Source organism: Odocoileus virginianus, chromosome 11, assembly GCF_023699985.2.
Source record: "Odocoileus virginianus isolate 20LAN1187 ecotype Illinois chromosome 11, Ovbor_1.2, whole genome shotgun sequence".
NCBI classification, from domain to species: domain Eukaryota; kingdom Metazoa; phylum Chordata; class Mammalia; order Artiodactyla; family Cervidae; genus Odocoileus; species Odocoileus virginianus.
Genome location: NC_069684.1, coordinates 46648369 through 46669812, shown reverse-complemented (window position 1 = coordinate 46669812; position 21444 = coordinate 46648369). Strand labels below are relative to the sequence as shown.

At 37.8% G+C, this 21444-nt stretch overlaps 1 protein-coding gene across 5 annotated transcripts in view; it reads right to left on the bottom strand.

The window, feature by feature from the left end:
- The window catches only part of EFCAB2 (EF-hand calcium binding domain 2), a 130842-nt gene that overhangs the window by 73150 nt on the left and 36248 nt on the right, over positions 1-21444 (bottom strand). For 4 of the 5 annotated variants that reach the window (XR_002318161.2, XR_002318162.2, XM_070474404.1 and 1 more), the window contains exon 2: positions 19353-19437. Coding sequence is in view for 3 of the 5 variants with exons in the window: in XM_070474404.1 (XP_070330505.1) it covers positions 19353-19437 (85 nt within the window). In the remaining 2 variants the exon portion in view is untranslated. The remainder of the gene's footprint in view (positions 1-19352; positions 19438-21444) is intronic. The other variant, XM_070474405.1, reaches the window with a different exon arrangement.

Here is a 21444-nt window from a genome sequence, read left to right as displayed (position 1 = left end):
CATTATTCTTGGCAAAATGCATTAGCTCAATCTATACATGAGAAAACATCTAATATACCCAAACTAAGGAACATTCTACAAAATTACTGAGCAGGACATTTTACAAGTATCAAGGTCATGAAACAAAGACTGAGGAACTGTCACAGCCTAGAGGGCCTAAAGACATATAATAACTAAATACAAATAGGATTTTGAATTGGATCCTGGAAGAGAGAAGGGAGATTAGTGGAAAGCTGGTACAAATCAGTAAGCTCTAGAATTTTTGTTCATGGTTCTGAAAAAAATGCTAATTTTTCTCTTGATTTCAGGAATTGTACTACAGTTATAAGATGTGACCATTAGGAGAAGCTGGTTGAAGGAACACTCACTATTTTTGCATTTCTGTAACTACAAAAGTAATTTCAAAATAAAATGGTTTTTAAAACATTGAAAAGATTAAAAATACTGGCATTATAAGGTCCTTTTTGCTCTATGGGCAAAGAGTGGAGATTTCTGGTTAATCAGATATTTTTAGAGTTACCACTTTTACATGTTAGGGATATCAGTCATTTGTAATATAACATTTTCTCAAGTTGTCATTTATCTCTGGATTTAAAGTTTTGTTTTGTTTTTAGCTAAAAATAAACTTATATGTGGCTGAATGCGTCAGTCTTTTTACTTCTGGATGTTGAGTCATTTTTCTCTACTCCAACTTCATAAAAGAATTCACCCACATGTTTTTTTAATACTTACACAAAATTTCATGTTTTACGGTTAGATTTTTTGTTGCATACAACCTTATCTTGGTATATAATCTGAAGGACAGATCTATTTTTACACTTTTCAAGTGGCTATCTAGCTATTAAGTCTATCTCTCCCCCACTTACTGGAGATGTCACCTATATCATGTATTATCTTTCCACTGGCACTTGGCAATTATTTATGAATTTTCTGTTCTATTTCATTAGTCTTTCATGCCACACTCTTTTAATTTTGTAAAGGATTTGTAATATGTTTTAATATCGAATAAAGCTAAACTGGAGCTTCCCAGGTGGCCCAGCGGTAAAGAACTTGCCTGCCAACGCAGGAGACTTGAGTTCAATCCCTGGGTCGGGAAGATTTCTTGGGGAAGGAAATGGCAACCCACTCCAGTATTCTTGCATGGGAAATCCAATGGACAGAGAGGAGCCTGGCAGGCTACAGTCCATGGGATCGCAGAGTCAGACACAACTTAGAAACTGAACAACAGCAACAACATAGCTAAACTTATCTCCCTGCTCTCCTTTGCCAGGTTTTCATTGGCCATTCTGCTTATTTATTTTTTAACATGAACATTAAATTCACTTGTCTAGCTCCAGAAGAGACTTGTTGGTATTTTAACTGCTTGTTTTGTGTTTGTAAGTTGATTTAGGATTACTTGACACCTTTATGATTTCAAGTCTTCCTATCGAAAAACACGGTACGTCTTTCCATTTGTTCAATTCTATTTGTATACATTTTTCAGATTTTCCTAATGCAGCATTGTATTTTTTGTTATATTTATGTCTATAAACTTAAATTTTTTTGTTGCTATTGTAAATGGGTCTTACCTCTGATTATGGGCTTCCCAGATGGTGCTAGTAGTAAAGAACCTGCCTGCCAATGCAGGAGACACAGGAGAACTGAGTCCGAAGGAAGATTCCCTGGAATGGGAAAAGGCAACCCACTCCAGTATGCTTGCTTGGGAAACTCCATGGACAGAGCAGACTGGCGGGCTTCAGTCCATGGGTTGCAAAGAGTTGGACACGACTAAAGCAACTTAACAGACACGCACCTTTCATTATATATCACCTAACGGGCCATTATTTGTATAATTGAAGGCTTGATTTCTGTATATTAATTTCATTCCCTACAACTTTATTAAACTTTCTTTTTCTTTGCGGTGATTTTTCATTGATTTTTTGGGGTTTTCTAGATATTTCATGATTTCCTCTATGTAAATAGAGACACTTCTTTTTCTTCTACCTTTTCGTGTCCAATATTTATGCCTCTATTATTACTTGTCTAATTGCTGGCTAAAGTCTCCAGTTAATACTAAATAATAATGATGAATATGGATATTCTTATTCTGTTCCTGACTTTAATGGAAATGCTGATTGTACTTCTTCATTAAGTAAGAGACTGGATTTTAGGCTGAGATACGAGTATTTCATGTTATGGAACTATTTCCTCAAGATGTACTTCACTGAGTGTGATGGCTAATTTTAAGTGTCAACTTGATTGAGCTTAAGGGATGCTCAGTTGGCTAACAAGACATTTCTGAGTGTATCTGTGAGGATACCTCCAGAATCCAGCATTTGAATGGGTAGACCTAAGAGAGAAGATCGCCCTCATCAGCTTGAGTGGGCATCATTCAGTCTGTTGGTATGCTAAGTGGAACAAAAAAGCAGAAGGGCACATTTTTTCTCTTTGCTTGAGCTGAGACATGTATCTTCTCCCATTCTTGGACAACCATGCTCCGGGTTCTCAAGCTTTAAGGCTCAGAATGGTTTACACCACTGGTTTTTTATTCTCCAGCTTGCAAATGTCAGATCATGGGATTTCTTGGCTTACATAGTTATGTGAGCCAATTCTTAAAATTTCTTCTTCTCTCTTTGTGTATTTTAAAGATACACATATCATCAAAATTAGGAATGTGTGCTGAATTCTATCAGATGCCTCTTAAGTACTTATAAATATGATCCTATGCTATTTCTTCTCAGATCTACTAGTATGATGAAATACATATATACTTCCCAACATAGAACTGTTCTTTTATTCTTGATATAAACTCCTTTTTGCTTTAATGTGCTATTGCATTTTGTTTCAAGTAATTTATTTGTAATTTTTGTATAGAAGTTCTCATAAGTAAGACTGTTCCTTAGAGTTTTTTTAATGCACTCTTTATTAAGTTTTGGGTATCATTATTATACTCACTTCAGAAAAACAATTGGGAAGTTTTTCTTTTCTTATTTCCCAGAAAAGATTAAGTACCATTGTGACTAAAATTTTTTAAGTCTGATAGAATTCTCCTATGAAACTATTTGTATTGAAGCCTTTTTGTGAAAGAACTCTTGCCTTCTGATTCCATGGAATTTAGTATGTTTAGATTTTCTATGTTTACTGGGATCAATTTGTTTTGTTTTGCTTTTTATTTTTGGTAATTGACTCTTTTTTTTAAGTGTGTAATTCAGTGGTTTTTAGTATATTCACAATTGTGAGCAGCCATCACCCTTACTGATCCTAGAACATTTCATCACCCCCAAAAGCATCCCCATACCTGCCAGCAATCACTTCTCATTTCCCACTCTCCCTGCTTCCTTGTAATCATTAGCCTATGGTCTGTCTCTATAGCTTTGTCTGTTATGGACATTTCATATAAGCATCACACAATATATGGCCTCTCCTGTTTGGCTTCTTTCACTTAGCATAATGCTTTCCAGGTTCCACCATGCTGCAGCACAGGTCAGTACTTCATTTGCTTTTTATGAATGAATAATGTCCATTATATGGATATATCACATTTCTTTATCCATTCATCAGTTGATGGACATTTGAGTTATTTCTGCTTCTGGGGTATTATGAATAATGTTGCTATGAACATTTATACACAAGTTTTTGTGTGAACATATTTTTTCGTATCTCTTGGGCATACACTTATGAAATTCTTGGGTCATATGGGAACTATGTTTAAAATTTTGAAGAACTACAAAACTGTTTTCTAAAGTGACTGTACCATTTTATACTTCCACCAGCAGAGTATGAGGGTTTCTAATTTCTCCACATCCTCACAATCTTTTGTTATTTTACTTTTTAAAATTACCTTAGTAGATTTGAAGCAGTATTTCTGTAGTTTTGACTTCCATTTCCCTAACAACTAACGATGTTTTTCCCATATTTTCAGGTGTGTATTAACCATTAAATATGTTCTTTGGAGAGATAGCTATTCAAATCTTTTGCCCACTTTATAAGTGGGTTGTTTGTATTTTTATTATTGAGATATAAGAGTTCTTATATATTCTGGATGCTGGACCCTTATCAGATATGTAACTTGCAAATATTTTCTCCCATTCTGTGGCTGTCTTTTTATTTTCTTTATTATGTCCACTGAAGCATGTAAGTTTTCACTTTTGATGAAGTCCCACTTACCTGTTTTTCCTCCCTTGGTTGCTTATGCTTTACTTGTCATATCTAAGAAACCACTGCCTAATCCTTGGTCATAAAGATTTACGCCTGTGTTTTCTTTCAACAGTCCTATAGTTTTATTTCTTACATGTATGTTTTTTCCTCTATTTTGAGTTAATTTTTATATATGGTATGCTATAGGGGTCCAACTTCATTCATTTGCATGTGGATATCAAGTTGTACCAGCATTATTTGTTGAAAAGCCTATACTTTCTCCATTGAACTGACTTGCCAACTTCGTTGGAGATCAATTGACCATAAATGTAAGGGTTTATTTCTAGATTCTCAACTCTATTCCATTGATCTACATATCTAGCCTTAAACCATATGCCAGTATCACAGAATCTTGATTACTGTAGTGTTGTAGTAAGTTTTCAAATCAAGAAGTGTTAGTTCAACTTTGTTCTTTTTCAAGATTGTTTTTGACTATTCTAGGACCCTTGCAATCCCACAGGAGTGTTTAAAAGCTATTTATTTACTTATTTTTGGCTGCACTGGGTCTTCATTGTGGTGCATGGGCTCTCTGCTGCTGTGCACAGGCTTTCTCTAGCTGCAGTGAGCCAGGGCTATTCTCGAGTTGTGGTGTGCAGGCTTCTCATTGCAGTGGCTTCTCTTGTTGTGAGCATGAGCTTGAGGGTGCACAGGCTTCAGCAGCTGTGGCACAGGAGCTGAGTTTTCCCACAGCATGTGGGATCCTAGTTCCCAGACCAGGGATCGAACCCACGTACCCTGCATTGGCAGGTGGATTCTTAATGACTGGACCACTAGGGAAGTCCCTCCATATGAATTCTAGGATCAGGCTGTCAATTACTCAAGGACAAAAAGACGCAGGTTGGATTTTGATAGGGATTGTGCTGAATTAATTAATCTGGTGATTAATTTGGGGAGTCCTGCCATCTTAACAGTATTGAGTGTTCCAACTCAGGTATACAAGACTAGAACAAGCTTTGACAAATAATTTTTAACTAGAAAGTTGCTTTTTTCATCTGGATCCTCAAATTTGCTTATAAAGTTGTACATACCATTCTCTTATGATATTTTAAAATTTCCTTTTTTTGATGGTTATTCCTCCCAAGTCACCAGTGCATGTGTGCTTCCTAAAAAAAAAAATGCCAGTGGTTTATTGGGTTTTTTTTTTTTTTTAGCCTTTTATAAAAATCTGGCTTTTTACTTTATTCACCAGTTCTGACTATTTCCCTGTTTTCCAGTCCCATTAATTCTGTTTTTATCTTTCCTAATTCCTCCCTTTTGCTTTCTCTCAGCTTACCCTTTTCCCCTAGCTTTTTGAGTTGAAAGTTCTGTTCATCTTTGTCTTTTGTTTTTCTTTACACAGGCATTTCAATTTGGTTATAGCACACGGATTCTGCTGTCATTTCCATTTTCATATCTCATTTCTATTACAGCTATTTTCTTGATGTTTTCAATTTCATTGTCCCAAAATTTCCCCTTTGACCTAAGAATTGTGCCTGCTGCATCTGTGTGTGCTAAGTCACTTCAGTAATGTCCAACTCTGTGTAACCCTATGGAGAGCAGCCTGCCAGGCTCCTCTGTCCATGGGATTCTCCAGGCAAGAATACTGGAGTAGGTTGCCATGCCTTCCTTGTGTATAGACTTTAAAATTTTTCTAGTTTGAACTTGAAATTTGGGTGTAAATGAGATATCCCAGAAAAGGGTGTAAAGTAAAAAGACAGAAGGAGACAAAACTCTGGTGGACATTAATAAGTCAAATGGAGGGATCAGTTCAGTTCAGTTCAGTCAGTCTCAGTCGTGTCTGACTCTTTGTGACCCCAGCACACCAGGCTTCCCTGTCCATGACGAACCCCTGGAGCTTGCTCAAACTCATGTCCATCAAGTCGGTGATGCCATCCAACCATTTCATCCTCCGTCATCCCCTTCGCCTCCTGGCTTCAATCTTTCCCAGCATCAAGGTCTTTTCCATTGAGTCAGTTCCTTGCATCAGGTGGCCAAAGTACTAGAGCTTCGGCTTCAGCAACAGTCCTTCCAACGAATATTCAGGACTGATTTCCTTTAGGATGGACTGATTTGATCTCCTTTCAGTCTAAGGAACTCTCAAGAGTCTTCTCCAACACCACAGTTCAAAAGTATTAGTTCTTGGGGGCTCAACTTTCTTTATAGTCCAACTCTCACATTCATTCTGGAAAAACCATAGCTTTGATTAGACGGACTTTTGTTGGCAAAGTAATGTCTCTGCTTTTTAATATGCTGTCTAGGTTGGTCATAGCTTTTCTTCCAAGGAGTAAGCATCTTTTAATTTCATGGCTGCAGTCACCATCTGCAGTGATTTTGGAGGCCAAAAAAGTCTCGCACTGTTTCCTTTGTTTCCCCTTCTACTTGTCATGAAGTGCCATGACCTTTGTTTTCTGAATGTTGAGCTTTAAGCCAACTTTTTCACTCTTTTCTCTTTTCTCTTTCACTTTCATCAAGAGGCTCTTTAGTTATTCTTCATTTTCTGCCATAAGGGTGGTGTCATCTACATATCTGAGGTAACTGATATTTTTCCTGGCAATCTTGATTTCAGCTTGTGCTTCATCCAGCCTGGCATTTCGCAAGATGTACTCTGCATATAAGTTAAGTAGGGTGACAATATACAGCCTTGATGCACTCCTTTCCCGATTTGGAACCAGTCTGTTGTTCCATATCCAGTTCTAATTGTTGTTTCTTGACCTGCATACAGATCTCTTAGGAGGCAGGTCAGGTGGTCTGGTATTCCCAACTCTTTAAGAATTTCCCATAGTTTGTTGTGATCCACACAGACAAAGGCTTTGGTGTAGTCAATAAAGCAGAAGTAGATGTTTTTCTGGAACTCTCTTCTTTTTTGATGATCCAAAGGATGTTGGCAATTTGATCTCTGGTTTCTTTGCCTTTTCTAAATCCAGTTTGAACATCTGGAAGTTCACGGTTCATGTACTGTTGAAGCCTGGCTTGGAGAATTTTGAGCATTACTTTGCTAGTGTGTGAGATGAGTGCAATTGTGCAGTAGTGTGAACATTCCTTGGCACTGCCTTTCTTTGGGAAAATAGAGGGATAGTTGACCCCAAAAAAGAAACTGGGAAGGAACAGTCAGAGATGTTGGATGAAAACAAAAGGTGACGTCATGGAAAAAATAAGGCATAAGACAGTAAGTGACTTCAGGGAACACAGTTAGAATGGGAATAGGGTTGAGAGATAGAAGTCAAGTAATAAATTGCATGTCAAAGAATGAACAGAGTGATGGTTATCATGAAAGTAAACTCCTTTTCTTATTAAGATTCTTACCTATTAAGAGAAAGACATAGAACATTACCCTGGGTGTTACTGGGTAGAAGTTGTTTTTTGTTTTATATGGAAGACACTTATGCAGTGGGATAGTTTAGAACAACAAAGGAGGTTCTTCCATTCTTAATTCTTTGCACCCTCCCCCAAGTCTAGGAGGCTAGGGCATTTCAGGTTCACTGCCTCAGGGGAAAAGATAAATTAGCAGAATACAAAGATCAGCATGAATGTCAAAGAAAGCTTAGTTATCAAGAGATCATTACCTGTGTGGGTGTGGCTAAGGCTCTTCCACTATCCATGCATGCCCCTAGAGACATCCTTATTTCTGCCTGGCTTTAGGCCAGGGCTGAGAGTCACCAGGCCTTGTTAGCTTGGAGAGCTCTCAGCTGCCCTTCTGCTTTCAGTCCTAACAAATGGGACTTGTGGGCAGTGCTTTAAGACCACCACATAGATAGGGTCATCCAAAATTTTCCCCAAGCTCTAATTAAGATTCCTTTTCACAGAGAATGAGAATCCTCTTTCTCCATTATACCCTTGTCTACACCTGACTGCGAGACTTTGGAGCACTGAAGTTTGTTCTTCAAGTCCCTGGTTCAAGTCCCTGCCAATTTTTCTGTGGTTTTTAGCTCCCTAGCACCCAGCACTAAGAACCACTGCTCCAGTCCATGTGCCAACCTATCCCCCCTCCTGCAACTGCTTTCCTTTCTAAAAACTCAAGTCGAGTCTTATCACTTTTCAACATTTTTGGATTTATTTTTTCTGTATAACCAAATCTAGTCTCCTGAGGGCGGCAAGCAATCACTCACTGTCTGGCCCCTAACACACCTTAACACTTTCATTTTCTAGTAACTCCTCACAGCTAGTTACATACCTTCTGCTAACATCATCAATGCTGTATATACACAAAGACACTGTTGTACATATTACACAGCCCAAATATTAGATACATTTGTCTTCAATAAGTTTAAAACTTAAGAGAGACAAGAAATACAAACTTCCAGATAAAAATATAAATATTTAACTTAGAGTTAAGCTAGCAAAGAAAAGCCTAAAATGAGCTCTCAGAGGAAGGTCAGAAACTATTATAAAATGCATCAGTAGTTTTCAGAAATAAAGAAGACATTTGCTTGTCACTTCTCAGCAATTCAAAAACTAAAATAGAAGAAGGCAAAGGGTTAGGAGCTGGTATGACTACCATGCATTTAATTAACCAAGAGTTGACTTAAATTACAGTGCTTCCACCCTGGCTTCCGGCCTGGCTTCATTACTGCATTATACAGTGGCACCTCTAAACACTTGTTTCTGAACCCTTTGAAGACAAAAATAATGAATTCCCATGTTCCTTAGGACCCTGCCATTGTAACTGAATCTTTTCCCTTTCATAGCCACCTGAATAGAACCCACGTGCGTCCTGTCTCTCTCACCTCCCCCCAGGCAAAGAACAGTTTAGACATCTTGCCTTATTATCTCTGTAGATAAAATGGATGAGCTTTCTGGCACTCACCCTATCTAGAAAATACAGAACACTGAATTCTCCTGCTGCAACTGACTACTGTTCAGACAAAGCTACTTGCTCTGTGTAACAAGGTAGAACCACGAGCTACTCCTATTGCCCTCCAACTAAATTGAGGGCAATTTCAAACACTGCATCTGATATACATAGCTTGCAATTGGTAGAAGAAATCTTAGAGGGAGATATTCTTCATGCCATGTTTGATGGAATAGCAAAACAATGATGCCTCTTCTTCTCTACCCCAGCAGCCCCCTCTGAAGGTGGTGCCCTCCCAACCAACTTCATTCAGCCTAGGACACAGCTTAGTAAGATATCTAGGGGACCCAAATCCTTCCCTGAGTTCCTATGAAGAATATTTAATAAGGACAATCTGTGAGGAAAATGGTCACTGTTATAACAAATTTCAACATCCAGTGACATAATGCTATTGTCAGAGAGTGGCTTATGTTAAATTCAAAATGAGTTTTCCTCAGAATAGGTGGCCTTCCTCAAAAAAAAATCACTCAGAAGCCCAGCTCATTCCGCCCTGTGTATTTATCCCTCTCAAGGCATGACTTCCAACGTCACTCCACTTGCCTGTTTCAAGCTAAAAGGGGGAAAAGCCTGAAGGAGCACATATGGAAGCTTTCATGGATCAGACCTAGAAGTGGCGCACATCAATTCCACCTACATCCCACTGCCCAAAAGTCAGTCACATTCCAGGCCTCCCTCTATCTTTAAGAGAGTCTAGGAAGTACAGTGTAGCTACATGCTCAGGAAGCAAGGAAACAGACTCCTCAGTCTCCACCATGGTCAATCACCTTGACATGAATCATTAGCAGTATCAAGGAAGGGGAGTGTTAAGAAACCAGTAAGTTTAACACAAAGTTCCAAGTGGCCTAGAAATTGGGTTGGAATAGACTAATAATAGGCCTGTACAACCTCATCAGGATTTGAGGGACCTGACAAATCCACAATCCTCCTGAGAATTTCTTAATGGACAGGTTGTTATGCTTTGTACCACTTGGACTGCCTCACTAGGCACAGCTGCTTTAACCAGAGATGGCTACTTAACCCAAAAATGATCTCTCTCTCTAGGCCTACAGAAGCAAAGCCTATGAAGTTGCTCACTCTAAGAGCTCTGCTCAACAAAAGCACTCTCCACTCAGTACCGACAAATAGCAAAAGCAAATTTTTCTCTCTCCTTCGTTGGGAGTTTTAAAGGAAGACAAACGGAGAGGGACACAGATGACAGAGATGGAAGAGGAAAAACATATAGGAAGCAATAAGCAGAATCAGAAGGACTCGAAAGCCATACACAAATAGAAGCAAGGGAACTGGAGACACACAGTGGAGGTTAAATTAGCAGCAAAGTGGTAAGAAGAATCTGGGAGAAGGCACGGAAGTATGTGAATAAACAAAGGGGAAAGGCGGTGGGGAGGGATAAACCAGGAGTTTGGGATTAACGTATACACACTACTATACATAAAACAGATCATCAACAAGGACCTATAGGGAACTCTACTCAATATTCTGTAATAACTTATATGGGAAAAGTCTGAAAAAGAATAGAGGTATGTATAGGTACAACTGAATCAGTTTGTTGAAACTAATACAACACTGTACATCAGCTACTGTTGTTCAGTCGCTAAGTCATGTCCCACTCTTTTCAGCCCCATGAACTGCAGCACACCAGGCTTCCCTGTCCTTCATTATCTCCCAGAGTTTGCTCAAATTCACACCCATTGAGTTGGTGATGCCATCCAACCATCTCATCCTCTGCTGTCCCCTTCTTCTCCCATCCTCAATCTTTGCCAGCATCAGGGTCTTTTCTAATGAGCCAGCTCTTTGTATCAGGTGACCGAAGTATTGGAGTTTCAGCTTCAGCATCAGCCCTTCCAATGATACATATCAAATCAACTATACTCCAGTATAAAATAAAAAAAATTTTTTAAAGAAGCAAGTGAGTAAAATCCCCAGCATGTTGCACTACTAGAGTTGAAGTGGAGTCACAGAGTGACTGCCAAAACACTGGAGCCCTATGGTCCCTTTGAAACAAATGTCATTTCAGTGGGCTAAGAGCACTGAATACCACTGCAGTTTTTTGCTTATTCCTTATGAATATAAGAAATAATTACTTCTTATACCATTCATTTCCAAGTATATCCTTACAATACACTTGCATTAAATGAGAAAACATAAGGATTATTTTGGTCCCATGCAGCCTGAAAGAGTGTCAGCCACAGAATGATGAGAGGGAGCCAGATTTCCAAATATGCCTGTAGCTATCTGAGCACATGGTAATTAACGCTTCTTGAGTTTGTGTCCCCTATAACTTTCAAAGCTAATGAAGATACTGCCATGAACTGTTCTTTGTTATGTATTTGTATTAAGTCTTCCACATTTAATAACGCTGACAGTTTTCAAGTGAATCCAATATGCTATATCCTATGCTAAGGAGAATAGGTTGAGGCAGCAGCTGTCCAGACCTGGAAGCCACAGAGGGTACACACCCAGAGGCCACAGGAATTATATGCCCAGAGGCCCCAGGAAGTACACTCCCTGAGACCACCAATAATCAGAGAGCCTCTGGCTCCCAATTTTTTTAGACACACAGCAAGCTCTGCGCCTGATCTAGATAACACAATAAGTACAACAGACAGATACCTACCAGCCAGAATCAAGCGAAGTTGATCACCAAAGATATAAAATACAAAAAAGGTCTCCTAGAAACAGGCAATTAAGTACCCTGAACAGGACAGCCTGAACACGAGGGTTATTTTTCTGTCACAGTGCCATCGTATTACTAAACTTTCATCTATAAAGACACATAAAAATAAATAGCTTCAGGAAGTAGAATTTGGGATAGTTTTTTAAACTTTCTTTAAGTGATTTTTTAAACTGATTCTTTAATCAGAGCTTATTAAAAGGGCTATTACAAACAAACCAATTTTTTACAAATCAACTTGAAAGTGAGATGGTAAAATAACAAAATATAAATCACCCTTTAAAACTATTTATTTTTATGTGTAATTGTGAAATATTTCAGAGAAAAGTAAAGAAAAAAAGATTACAGAGAATTCCCTGGAGGTCCAGTGGTTAGGACACTGGGGTCTCACTGCCAAGGGCCAGGGTTCAATCCATGGTCATGGAACTAAGATCCCAAAAGCTTTGCGATGTGGCCAAAAAAAAAAATACATAGATTTCATATATCCAATACCAAGATTAAATAGAAGTTAACATTTTGCCACATTTGTTCCCTAACAATAAAACATTGCAGAAACAGCTAAAGTTCTGCACATCATTTCTGTCCCTCCATCTGCAGATGCAACCACTACTCTGAGAATACTGTTTATCACTCTCATGAATGTTATTTGTCTTCATAAACAATAGACTATCACTTTGTATATTTAAAATTTACATTATGTGGTTTTCATTGTTGTAACCACGTGTTCCAGAAAACAAACTCACTCAGAAGGACAATACAGATAGTGGAGTACAATTTATTACACCGGCAGGCCCAAGGCAGAGTCTCCTCTTAGCCAAGGACCCCAACCAGTTTTTGTGAAAACCTTACATACCCTAAGTGTACGTGCTCAAAGCCACCTCCCCAAATTCTCTGAAACTAGTTTGAACAAAGGAAAAGAAGGATACAATAAAAGTTAACCCGTGATTTGTATGCCTTAAGCCTAGGTAGTTAACAGTGGACAATTATCAATAGGCTTGTGGTCATACCCCAGTAAGCATAATAGAATTTATGATTCTATTGGGTTACACAGATAATTAGGGCACTCTTTTAGGCGGGGGAGAGTCTAGGTATGAGCCCTGGGGCCCCTCCTTCCGGGGGCCTGGTTTTCCAGTTGGTGTGTCGTTTCCATACATACTGGGGATACAGCTCAGAGTCCACAGTCCGATGCAAGATGAAGTCCTGCTTTCAAGATGGAGCCTGTTCTGTCTGTTTCCTCCTTCATCATGATTTTCACTTTCTTTGGTAATATGTTAAACTTAACATTTTTCAAATTAGTTACTCATGTAGTTTTATTCATCATTTTATTCATGCATGTGAAATATCACTGTATGAATAAAATTATAAAAATTCACTCCCTATCAACAGGTCTGTGGGTCCAACAATCCCATTCCTCTTTTTATAATATACTTTTCCAAGCCACAAATGCAGATGCATTTACCTATGTAGTTTTTCAAAAGTTCTTTGAGTGACCCCAAGCTTTCTCTGACAATAATTGCTTGGGGAAACTGTCCATGCAATTTCTCTATACTGCTCACACTTTTACAACCTGATAAAGATGAACTGTGAAATGCTGTATTAACTTCTCTTCAAAAATAGTATTAAAAGTGAAGACGTAGAAGTAATATTTATGGCACCTCCAATCCTCTTAAGAGTTACTTCTAAATCATTACAAAGAAGTTATCATATGCTTCTTATTGAATTTTAGACAAGATCTAATACACTCAAGGTTCTTGCCAATTGCTTAAGAAACTTAAATCTCTTTATCAGTAAAACAGATGAATACTGGGTGTTGTTAGCCCCAGAGACTCATGCTAAGTTGAGATATTAATAGCAGTGAAAAAGAGATTATCTGCATTAGCAAAAGGCTACCTGGGGTTGCTGGACTGCATAAAATTTGCATTATTCAAACAGCCAAAAGGTAGAAACAACCCAAATGTTCATGGACAGAGGGCTGAATAAACAAAGTGTGTTATATACACACAGTTGAATATTACTCAGTCTTAAGGGATGGAATTCTGATACGAGTTACAACAAGGAAGAACCCTGAAGACATTATGCTAAGTCAAATAAACCAGACACAGTGAGGTACCTGGTATAGTCAAACTCACAGAGACACGAAGTAGAACGGTGGTTGCCAGGAACTAAGGAGAGGGGAAATGGGGAGGTGCTTATGGAGTTTCAGTTTGGGAAAATAAAAAAGTCCTGAAGATGGATGGAAATAATGTAAATATACTCAATACCACTGAACTATACACTTAGAAGAGCTTTCCTGGTGGCTCAGACAGTAAAGAATCTGCCTGCAATGAGGGAGACCTGAGTTCAATCCCTGGGTCAGGAAGATCCCCTGGAGAAGGGAATGGCAACCCACTCCCCACTCCAGTATTCTTGCCTGGAGGATTCCATGGACAGAGGAGCCTGATGGGCTACAGTCCACTGGGTTGCAAAAAGTCGGACACGACTGAGCGACTTAACGCACACTCACACACACTTAAAAATGGTTAGAATAGTAAATTTTGTTATGTGTATTTATCACAATAAAAAATACACACACATATATACACATCTGTACTTGTATGGACTATCTCTGGAAGAATTAGAGAAAATTATAATAAATCTTGCCTTTAGAAAGGGGAACCAGAGAGCCAAGTAAAAGTCTACCTATCACTATATATTCTTTGTACCTTTAGAATTTTACCTTTTATATATATATAATAGACTTTATATATATATATATATATAATCTAGTCAAAAATTTAATTTTCAGTCATGCTTTTGATTGAAATCTGAACACAGAGCAGGAAAATGTAAGTAAGTCAAAATGTATAATGGTCTGTTTGTATGCAGCAAAATAAAAATCCCCCTAATTGATACTATTAAAAACCTGCCATGATGTTTTTCAAGATGCAACCTTAAAAACTATTTTACAAGGAAAATGGAAAATAAACTGCTTCAGAACTTAAAAGATCAAAACAGTACAGAGAGATATAAGTAAAACGTTCTTAGGAGAATACAAGATAACAGATTAATCCAGATTAAACAGAAGGAAAACAAGTCTAAATTATTTACTTTAAGAATTTTGAGTAGAACAATAAAACAAGCTAATATTGTTCTAAGCTTTAAATCCCAAACTAACTGTTCTCAGTTAATATTGTTCTAAGAGCTTTAGAAATGTCCACTGACAACAGTGGTTCTCAAACTTTTTGGTCTCAGAACCCCTTTTACACTCTTAAAACTTATTCAGACCCACAAAGAGCTTTTGCTTATGTGAGTTATATTTAATATTAAAAATTAAACCTCAAAGTTTAAAAATGTTTATTATTCATCCAGTTCAGTTCAGTTGCTCAGTCACATCCAACTCTTTGCGACCCCATGGACTGCAGCACATCAGGCTTCTCTATCTGTCATCAACTCTCTGAGCTTGCTCAAATTCATGTCCATCAAGTCCAAACTCATGTCCATCGAGTCAGTGATACCATCCAACCATCTCATCCTCTGTCATCCCCTTCTCCTGCCTTCAATCTTTCCCAGCATCAGTTCTTCAGAGTCAGTTCTTCGCATCAGGTGGCCAAAGTATTAGAGTTTCAGCTTCAGCATCAGCCCTTCCAATGAATATTCAGGACTGATTTCCTTTAGGATTGACTAGTTTAATCTCCTTGCAGTCAAATTCACAGAAATGACAATAAGCTTATTATATGTGCTCAGTGGCTTCAGTTGTGTCTGACTCTTTGTGACCCCATGGACTGTAGCCCACCAGATTCCCCTGTCCTTGGGATCCTCCAGCAAGAATACTAAGTGGGTTGCCATTTCCTCCTCCAGGGGATCTTCCCGACCCAGAGATTGAACCCGCTTTTCCTGCATTGCAGGTGGAGTCTTCACTGCTGAGCCACTGGGGAAGTCCCATATTTGCTTACATAAATATTTCTTGTGTGTGAAAAATAACTATATTTTCCAAAACAAAAAAATAAATTTAATTAGAAGACTGGTAGTGTTTTACACGTCTGCTTTAACGTCTGGCTTAACAGAAGACAGCTGGATTCTCCTATCTGGCTCTGCCTTCAATCTGTTGCAATATCACACATGCAGCTTTTGAAAAAACTCCAATATACACTTGTGAAAAATGAGAATGAAAATAGCAAATACTGTCTCAGATTTGTTACGAGAATAGCTTTGATTTCACAGACTCCTGAAAGAATCCTAGGGATACACAGGGTTCTCCAAACCATTTTGAGACCTACTAACTTACATCAGTCCTTTGTGGCAAATGTAAAAAGTGAGGCACAGAAAGAGTAAATAAGTCACTCTTATTTAAATAAGAGTAAATAAGTTATAGTGACAAAGCTAGCAATGAACTCAGAAAATCAGATTCCAGTCCCCTGGTTGTCCCTCTGAGCCAGGAGGAAAGCAGCAGGAGCTCATTTAATAATGTTTTACACAATGATGAAAAAAAACAAAAACAAAACAAAACACACTGGCTGCCTGGCAGTCACACCTCCACTCCACCTAAAGTAATAAAATTTCAAATTAAAGTTTTCAATTCATGCAAAGCCGAGGTAAGGGGTGCTGGTCTGCCCTTCAAGAGAAATAGCATCACTGAGGGATCAAGCACATGAGGGGGCAGAAACAGTCAAAAGCCCAGTAAGTCTCTCAGGGAACAGCTCTCTCTTCCAAACCAAGCTATTTCAACTGTCTCTGGAACTCTTACTCCATTCAGGCACCTCTTTACTCAATCTACACAGAACACTGCCTTCAATTCTTTTTTTTTTTTTTAATTGTTTAAAGTCTTTATTGTTAAAGTCTTTAATGTTAAAGTCTTTATTTGTTACACTATTGCTTCTGTTTTTAGGTTTTGGTTTTTGGGCTGCGAGACATGTGGGATTTTAACTCCCCAACCATGAATTGAACCCGCACCCCTTGCACTGGAAGGTGAAGTCTTAACCACTGGACCACCAGGGAAGTGCTCTGCCTTCAATTCTTTTTTTTTTTTTTTTTTTTTTTGCCTTCAATTCTTAATTAAAATGCTCAAAAAGAAGAGTAATGAAGAGACTAGTTCTATCAGATAGTAAAGCATACTGTATAATTTGAGAGCAATTAATATAGGATTGTCCTAGTATGGCTTCCTTGGTGGTTCAAAGGGTAAAGAATCTGCCTGCAATGCAAGAGACCAGGGTTCGATCCCTACGTTGGGAAGATCCCCTGGAGAAGGGAATAGCAGCCCACTCCAGAATTCCATGGACAGAGGACCCTACAATCCATGGGGTCGCAGAGTTGGACATGACTGAGCGACTAACACTTTCACTTTCACTGCTTGTCCTAGTGTATGATTGGGAGGGAAGGCAATAGGTCAGAATATGTAGCCCAAATCAGACCCAATTATAGAAAATGCAGTATATTATAAAATGAATCTAAAAATTCAAGAGATATATAAATGGAATGGTTTAGTAATTTGGAAAAGGAGAGTCTATTTAGACCTTCACTTTTAATCATAAGCCAAAATAAATTCTAGCAAGATTAACTGTTTTTACAAATAAAAGAACCTGCTAAAGCTAGGAAAAGCAGGACCAGACTTTATTTCAGCACTACGTCCCCTGAGCCTCTTCCAGGGCTGAGGCACAGCTGCCCCAAACAGAAGAAACGAATCTGAGTTTCAACTGTGTTGTTATCCTGTTATTTCATCTTTGGCAAGTCACTTTGCTTCCTGGCTGATTTATAAAAAGCAGATAGTAATGATACTGGCAGCATGAGAATGCTCACTGTAAAGTTTAAAGTGCTATACAAATCAGCAGAAGGAATAGAGACTAGAAACTGCATTCATCCATGCTGCTACCACCCGGATATTTCAGTGCTAAAAACTACGCCAATTTTCCTGGTAACTTTCTTTCTTTTATAAAGTAGACAATTTAAGTAAGAACATACACTTTCCCACTGGGTCTCAGTACAATTATTTTAATTCTGAGTGGGAAGAAAGATGCATCCAATAGCATGCATGTGCGTGTGTGTGTGCACTCAACTGTGTCCAACTCTTTGTGACCCCATGGACTGTAGCCTGCCAGGCTCCTCTGTCCATGGGATTTCCCAGGCAAGAATACTGGGGTGTGTTGCCATTTCCTTTTCCAGGGGATCTTCCCAACCCAGGGATAGAACCCAAGTCCCTTGCATCTCCTGCATTGGTACGCTGGTTCTTTACTAGCTGAGCCACCAGGGAAGCCCACGAGCATGTTTGCATGTGTGCTCTGTCGCTTCAGTTGTGTCTGACTCTCTGTGACCCCATGGACTGCGGGCCATCAGGTTCCTCTGTCCAAGGGATTCTCCAGGCAAGAATACTGGAGTGGGTTGTCATGCCTTCCTCATAAGCATGTTTATGTCCCCTGAATTGGCCCTTTTACCAAAAAATGGCTGGCATCACTGCTCCAAGGGATTTGGGAGATTTTCTCTTCACTGCTACTTTTTGGAAGCCTCCGCTCAAAGCAGGAGACTATCTTCTTAAGTCCATGAAGGGTAGGGTGGAGGGGAGGAGGGTGCAAGCGGGTGTCTTGGAACCAATACCTTGTAGATACTGAGGGATGACTGTAGTTACAATCTGTCATACTCATACTGTTCATTCAGGTTAGCTTAAATTTAAAGCATTTAGTCCTCTAACCAGTGTGGGAGTGATGGGACTGGTTTATAAGCATCAAATGGTTCTTGCCAAAACCATTTAAAAATCATTTCCCACTGTTTTGTTGGCATCCATACTGAGTTCTAACTCTTGAGATTGTGATCCCATCAAATATTTCTCAATCAGTTTGGCCTCCTGGAAGGATGATTTCATTTTCTTTGATGTACTTGTGTGGCACAGATTCTACAACATGCATAATCTGCTCTATCTTTTGCCTCTCTTTTTCAAACTGTTCTTTGTTTCCTGTCCTCTATTCTAAATCCACCAGTATTTGTGTTTTTTTCTCATCTTTTTAATGTTCTTTTGTTTGGGTTCTTTTTGTTATTTTACTTGAGGAGTATATCATGTTTAAGAATTATTAATCCAAGGAAATGGCAACCCACTCCAGTATTTTTGCCTGGAGAATCCCATGGACAGAGGAGCTGGTAGGCTACAGTCCATGGGGTCACAAAGAGTTGGACATGACTGAGCCACTTCATTCACTCACTCTCTGTAATATCCTATTTATGCCTGATAATACATACCTATGGTTTTTGGTTTTGTTTTGTTTTTTGCCACACTGCTTGTGGGATTTCAATTCCCCGTCCAGGAAATGAACCCAGACCATAGCAGTGAAAGTTCAGAATTCTAACCACTAGGCCACCAGGGAATGCCCCATATCTATGTATTCTAAAAGTAAATTCTGTTCATTCACTTAACAAATATTTAATGAGTGCCAACTGTGTGTCCAGCACTAAAGCTATAGTATACAAATTTGTCTCCTTCACAGAATTTAGTCTATAGATTAGAACAGGCAAAGTGGATATACAGTCTTTCCACTAGATTATGAAGAATAAGAAACAGTACTATACAAAACAGCAGCTAGAAAAGACCTTTTGCTGAGCACAGAAACATAAATACTTTAGCATAATAAATTCAAAGAATGTAGAAAGAGAAATGAACCATCTTCTACTTCAAGAGTTGTATCAGCAATTTAGAATTGGAAGGAAACATCTCCAAACCTTACATCCACTGTACTATTTGATTCATGGTCAAACACTTCAAAAGCTTCTTTGATTTTTTTGTGAAATTCTGCTACAGCTACCTCTGCAAAAGAAAAAGTAAATAAAAATTATTTTACTCCAATTTTAAATTCAAAATTAAAAAACTCAACAACTAGAAATTATTAATAAGAAAGAACATGCAGAACGCTTCCCTAGTGTTATTTTTTGGCGGGGAGGGGAGTTATGTAGGAGAACATCTTTATTCTCAGGAGAGGAATGCTTAAGTCTTTAAGAGTGAAATGTTACAATATCTGCAATTTACTTCCCCCCTCCCCTTCCCAATATTCTTTTTGTTTGTTTGTTTCTTTAATTCTTAGATTTATTTATTTGGCTGCATTTGGACTTAGTTGCAGCATATGAACTACCATTCATTCTCCTATTTCACTCAGATGCTCTATTTTTCCAGGTTGCAACATAACCTTCAATTGTGAAAACTATCAAAGGGATTTAAGCTTATTGATATTTATTAATTATTAATTTATTATAATAACATGGTGGCAAACTTCTAGTCTGATAAGCAAATAAATGTTATCTCATTATTTAAATGTACAGTTTCCTTGCTTACAAGTAAATCTGAATAGTGATCTTTAATGTTTGTTTACCACGTCTGCTTTCTATGTATTGAATTGTCTGTTCAGGTTTTCTGCTCATCCCTACTGGGATCTTCCATTTTTTTCTTAATTTTGTATGAGCTCTTTAAATAATAAAGACTTACTGAAATTCTTACTTAATTCTTACTGAAAGAATTACTGAAAACAATTTTCCAGGTCAGTTGTTTGAATCTGTTTTCCTAAAATGAAAACAGTTCCATCTCCCTTATGATCATCAAAATCACACACGATTACTGAAGACAAAAAAAAAAAAACAAAGTTGAGACCAAGTAAAAATGACTTCAAATCCTAACATGCAGAGTTAACTACTCTTAATACTGCCCTCTAATTTAACATTTCACTCAACAGTAAATCGTGAGCATCTTTTCATTCTCAAAAAAATATTTATTACATTATCATTTTTAGAGACTGATAATCCATTATAGAACTTTATCATAATTTATTAAACCAGCTCCCTAACTGTAGACATTTAGGTAGTTTCTAAATTTTTTTGTTGTTAAATATATTAATTCTTGAGTGAACCATTCTGCCCAATTCATCTTTGTGCATTTGTCTTATTATCTCACTGAAATACACTAAGTTGAATGCACTTGAATTTGTGTAAGATAGTGGGAACATTCTTACTAGTTCTAATAGTAACGGGAAAAATCTCACTGGTTATAATACTGTCATTACACAAAGCTGATATTTGCTTTTTAAATTTAAGATTACATTTTAAAAGTACATTATTTTTTATTTTTATTTTAGTCACACATGTTGAGATTTCTTATCCTTTAAAGTTTAGAAACATAGCCTTTGAAAGGACCACCAAAAGAGGGAGAAAATTATCCTTTTTCTAAAGGTTTGGTAAACTCAATTCTATTGTCTTCTACATTTAAAAATATACTGAAATCCATCTGAAAGTTATTTTGGCATGATTCAAAGTGAAAGATAAACTTCTAAGCTGATTTTAATAATTTCTAATTTACTAAGCACTTGAATTCTTTCCTCCTACTTTACAATGTGTTATAGTCCTTTATATGATGGAGACTACTTCCATTGTCTATTCTACTGATTCCATTCTGAATTGTATTTCTACCGTTATGTCATTATCATCCCATTTCACTTATTAATATTATCACTGTTCCTGGTCTTCTTCTTAGGAATATTCATTAATATACTCACCAGTGTAAGTCTTCCAAATGAAATTTAGAAATTCAAATAAAATTTAGAAATTCCATGTAAAACACCACTGGGATTGCTATTGCAATGAAGCCATACACTGAGAAAGAATGAACATTTTAAAATCATTTTCACATCTAAGAGATCTATATTAGCTATATAGCCCTTTTTATATCTCTAAATTGAAGGTTATACATTATGGCTTTCCTCATAAAAGCCACACACAAATTCTCCAAGAAGATTACACCTCGGTATTTTATGGATTTTGTGGATATTGC